The 5,080-nt window shown below is 32.6% G+C and overlaps 1 protein-coding gene across 1 annotated transcript in view; it reads right to left on the minus strand.

The window, feature by feature from the left end:
* Positions 1–392: 392 nt before the first annotated feature.
* Positions 393–5,080, minus strand: part of LOC147472157 (uncharacterized) — a 21,039-nt gene continuing 16,351 nt past the window's right edge. The window contains exons 4-11 of the mRNA XM_086534656.1: positions 4,694–4,817; positions 4,249–4,306; positions 3,718–3,860; positions 3,115–3,264; positions 2,878–2,964; positions 2,685–2,774; positions 2,469–2,579; positions 393–2,186 (exon numbers count right to left, since the gene is read on the minus strand). Of these exons, the coding sequence (XP_086390782.1) occupies positions 1,876–2,186; positions 2,469–2,579; positions 2,685–2,774; positions 2,878–2,964; positions 3,115–3,264; positions 3,718–3,860; positions 4,249–4,306; positions 4,694–4,817 (1,074 nt within the window). The 3' untranslated portion in view covers positions 393–1,875. The remainder of the gene's footprint in view (positions 2,187–2,468; positions 2,580–2,684; positions 2,775–2,877; positions 2,965–3,114; positions 3,265–3,717; positions 3,861–4,248; positions 4,307–4,693; positions 4,818–5,080) is intronic.

A 5,080-nucleotide genomic window follows, 5' to 3' on the forward strand; every position in this document is an offset into this window, starting at 1 on the left:
TCATCTTCATTTATCAAAATGGATTTACAATTGTCACATTTATGATGTTTGAATACCTTATAACAAACATAGCCGGCTATGTACTCTATAGCATTCATATTTAGGATGTTATCCCTGTTTTCAATTACTTCACTGTTTTCTGTAATAATTGGTTGACCATCACCTACAACTGAAAAGTCTAAGGACTCGTATTCAAATGGATTAAAATTAGAAATAAAATTTTCAAGTTCTTGTGAAGATTTCTCTTCCTTTTCAGTTGACAATTCCTCGTCACTATAAGAATTAAAATTAGAAATAGAAATTTCAAGTTCTTGCAAAGATTTATCTTCCTTTCCAGTTGACAATTCCCCGTCACTATAAGGATTAAAATTAGAAATAAAATTTTCAAGTTCTTGTGAAGATTTATCTTCCTTTTCAGTTGACAATTCCCCGTCACTATAAGGATTAAAATTGGACAGTTCTGTGGACTGTGTTTCACAATGCACCTGATCTAAATCTATATCTGAATCAACTAAAATCTGCTGTAATGAATCTTGGACATCAATATCATCTCTAGCAGGGGAGTTTACATTAATTAGGTTAGGATTCTTAAAATCATTTTTGCTTAATTTGCTGTCCTGATCACATATCTTCAGATACTCTAGCATTGTTGCATCATCTAAACAATTCCCTTTAAGGGAATGCTTCATGAGGTGGTTACACATAACATTATTTGTTAAGTTATTAAATTTAGGAGCAGTTGGGGTGTCACAATTAACACCAGAATTTCTAAGTGAACTAAATAAATTTTCATGATAATCTTGATTTATTCTGTTAGTTATTAAAAATTAAAAATTATATCCTCCCATAACTTTATCAAACTAGAAATATTTAAAATCCACCCTTCGATACAAGGAATAGTCCTTGTTGTCCCCTTAAATTTTAAGTATTTCAGCCACTGTGACATTTTTTTTTTTAAACTCAATATTGTTATTATCATCAGATATTGCAAACTTTCTGGATTTGAAGTGAAATAAACTATTACTATTAAAAACATCAAACAATTCATCTATGTTTTTTAAAAATACTGCAGTGTTCACTGCTTCTGGTGGTAAAGCACCTAAAACTGTATGGGTATGCATCCCAGCTGCTACAGTGCGACTAAAAACCTGTGATGCTAAATTAACTCTCATCTTATCAAATCCTGCATTAAAAACATGAGAGTCAATTAGTTTTGGAGCCAATCTTAACATCATTTTAGAATCTTTTGCATAAAACTCCTCAATATGTTTCCAAGAAACAAGTTTGTTCCCTACTAAAAGATCATGTTTTTCTTAAGTAGTTGCGTACACTTTTTAAAATATGAGGAGTATCATAAGAAAAATAAACATTTTCACTACCATGAAAAAAGAAAGGTTACTGGGGTGATATATTCAAATGACGACACAAGCTCCTATTGTTTGGATGTTGGTCATAAACAATAAATTTAGGGCACAAACCAACTTCCTTTAAGTTAGAGAGACAATCATTTACCATTTTGCATAAAACATCCCCTTTTATAGATTTTGAACATGAAAAATAGCCTAATACCTGCTTCCATTTTGAACAAAGACCTTTTGCCATAAACACCATGGCATACTGAGCTGGGTCTTGTGTTCTCCCATACAGGCTAAGATCTTCATAGCCCTCAATGATATCTCTTTTCATGTTAAAATATAAACTTCTTTTTATTGAAATAGCATCAAATATTACACCATAGACTTTGTCTTTGTTATCCATCGTTGATGCCTCCTGCTATAGTAATTTTAAAACAGGTTCATTCCAACCTACATTAAAATTAATTCCTGATACCCAGTACCTGAGCATTCTTGTTGAAGGCAAGGTAAAAATGCTGGCTCAAAAATTATAAGCTCTAGCACTTTTAAAATACAATCCTAGTGCTAGGCATCGTTGTGTCAAGGAATATCTTCTTCCATATCTTGTAACATCAGACAACTTCATTTGCGTTTCAAAAAAGTCTAATGCAGGTCCTTTGAGATACTTTGATGCACTTTTTATTATTGCAGAAGGCAAGGTGCACTGCTTGCAATTATTTTTGCTTACCTTTATTTTTTCCATTTTTTTCAAAAGTCTACATATTTGCATTCTTTGCCTTTGGAATATTGCAGTCTGCTTTTTCTTTCTAGTAGGTAAGCTGCATGTTGATACTGAAAAATGAATTACCCCAGTAAATATTATTTTCTAAAAAGAATATATGTAAGGCTAAACATAGAATATACATTACAAATTCTATTGTAAAATCAAGTTTGTAGAAGCAGTATATTATAGCTAAAAATTGAACCTCACAATATCCTTAACTTTTTAAAATATACATCTAGAGACTACAAATCTTATTAAATGACATACTTTGCTGATATATATTACAATTAATTTACATTTTTTAGAATTGCACAGTAATTCACTTTAATATTAATAATTAATTAGCATACCATTAGGTGTTATACTTTGTGAAGCTGAAGAGTCTTCAATATTAAAGTTTTGTTCTTTCTCCTGTACATCAGGTAGACTGCCAGTCAACTCATTATCTTCTGAACAAATATCTGAAAACAAGTGAATATTTGTTCATTAATATGATCTTCATATTATGGGGTACAGAGACAACCGAGTACATTTGAAAAAAATGTAGTGTGATAATCAATACACACCATTCATTATATCATCCGGCTCAAAGGGTGGCACATCTTGCCCATTTGAACCTTCACCCTGAGGTGGATCCTCTTCACAATTTGGTTCATCTGTAAAACAATAAATTAATTTCTGTAGCATCTAGCTATAGTAGGTAAGTCGCTACAAAATCACTAATATGAAAATGACATGTGCACACAACATATAGCATACCAAGGGTTGATTGTGTTGTTTCAAAAGGCTTGGATGATGTGAGGTGTCTTATTTCCTGGCATTCTTTTTCTTGAACATGAGTAGTACCTGTAAAAAGCAAAATGGATTATTTGTGGATGTAAGAAATGTGTTATTTTGAATACATGGGAGAAACAGGGATTATCAAAATTATAAATCTAATTACAGTATGACAATATAAAAGATTCATATAAATTAGAAACAAAAATGAAAACTTACCAAAATCTAAATTATGCACAGTAATATCTGGGTATATAACTAGACAATTTGATGCATCAGAATCTTGTTGCAAGTCTATATTATTGTCTCCTGAAAATATTAATGTTATTAAGGAATATGTTTGATATATATGTATATATATTTTATATACTTACATACCCAAGGATATTATCGGGTTCTGGTGTAATTTTCTATGTATAAGAATGGCATTTTGCATAATATTCTCTACTCTATAGAAAATATGTTATTGATGTTGATTTTTTTAATTGTCAACAATTGACTGTATCAGGTGAAAATAATAGCATGTTAAGAAATCCAAAAATAATGTAAAAACTAACAATATTATATACAGTATATGTACGTATACATATGTGTATATGTGTGTGTGTGTGTGTGTGTGTGTGTGTGTGTGTGTGTGTGTGTGTGTGCACGGTACATAAATAGTCTCATGTAATGAAATATAGCGATGAAAAGAGCAAAGTGTAATTGCTTAATCTAATGCTAATTTTACTTTATACATTATTCTTAAAAATGATTATTATTTACACAAAAGTTAAAATTGACAAAAAGTATAATAAGGAAAACCTTAATTTTGATCTGGACATGCATTGCAACATAGTGTATTGGATGTTGCATGTAAATAGTTCTTCCTTGTGAAATGTCTATTGCACACCCGGAAGCTCGTGTTCAGTTGTGCAGGTGTCTTTTCATTGATCTGCATGATATTCATTTTCCATTTTAAGCATCTGTTTCAATATATGAAGCAAAACATAGCATATGACTAACTAACATTCCCAAATAAATATTGCATTTTGTTTCGGATAATTCATAACAGTGAATTACATCAGCTATAATTAGAAACTCACTATTTTCACTAATGATTAATTGAATGCAATCAATTAATGTATATTTAAAAGGAGCTTGTCAGATAAATTACTTCCATTACAGAAAACCTGTTTTCTGATTTTACCAAATATACAAATGAACATAATTTATGTTGGGGAGTGTAGACAATTCTCCTTATCATGACATGAGAGACCGTTCTTTACCATATGACCGCATTGAGAAATGCACTTTTGCTAAATACATTAGAAAATGCACCAACAAAGTGTAGATCTTCATTTTCATTCTAACTTAATACTATTATAACCATATCTAGGTAGCATATGCAATGGTAATTCACTAAATGAGTCTGAAATATGGGTTACACGTGAACACAAATTAAAATAATAAACTAAGTTTTGATGAATATCCTTACTGCTCTTTATCCTTGTGAAACCTGTGGAATACCAAACTGGGGTCAGTTTCCTTCCTTTTTTTTTACAAATGACGCACGAATGTGATTTATTCACTGTCGGTGCCATGGTTGACATTGAGCTACTACTGCGGAAATGTCAAATTTCCCGGTCACTAAAATGTAAACAAACAGACGGGAGAATGACTAGTAACGCCATCTCTTCGTAGAGCGGATTTGTGTGTGTTCGTTTGTGCGTTATTGTAAGCAAGTTGCCAACTACTACTATAACAGCCATAATAAGTCTTCCTATCTTTCCTTCACAGTCTTTGCACGCGACCTTACTGACACGCCAGCCGTCAGCCGCCCCCCACCCGGTGCCACGCAAGCGTTTACCCAGGAACAACGCCAAGACATCAACAACCAGTATGAGAAACGAAGCCTCTACACAAGTAACACCAAGAAAAAGCTACATTAGAAATAGTTAAAGGAAGAATAAGCAAACACCTCTTCCACCCAACCGCAACAGGGAAGATGCAACACACCACCACGTGCCTAGAGTTCCTGCCCCCTCTACCACCCCTCCTACTATACAAACACCATCTCTCATCCTTAAGAACTACGTAGAAAGCGCGGGAACATCAATCCCATCAACAAGACGAGGAAAGTTTCGTTACTGTTACCTCGAGAAAACAAAAAAGAAAAACAAGGGAGGAGCACAATACACTAAAA

Source organism: Penaeus japonicus, unplaced genomic scaffold (genome assembly GCF_977035675.1).
Source record: "Penaeus japonicus unplaced genomic scaffold, GWHDUDI00000001_assembly GWHDUDI00000003, whole genome shotgun sequence".
Lineage (NCBI taxonomy): Eukaryota > Metazoa > Arthropoda > Malacostraca > Decapoda > Penaeidae > Penaeus > Penaeus japonicus.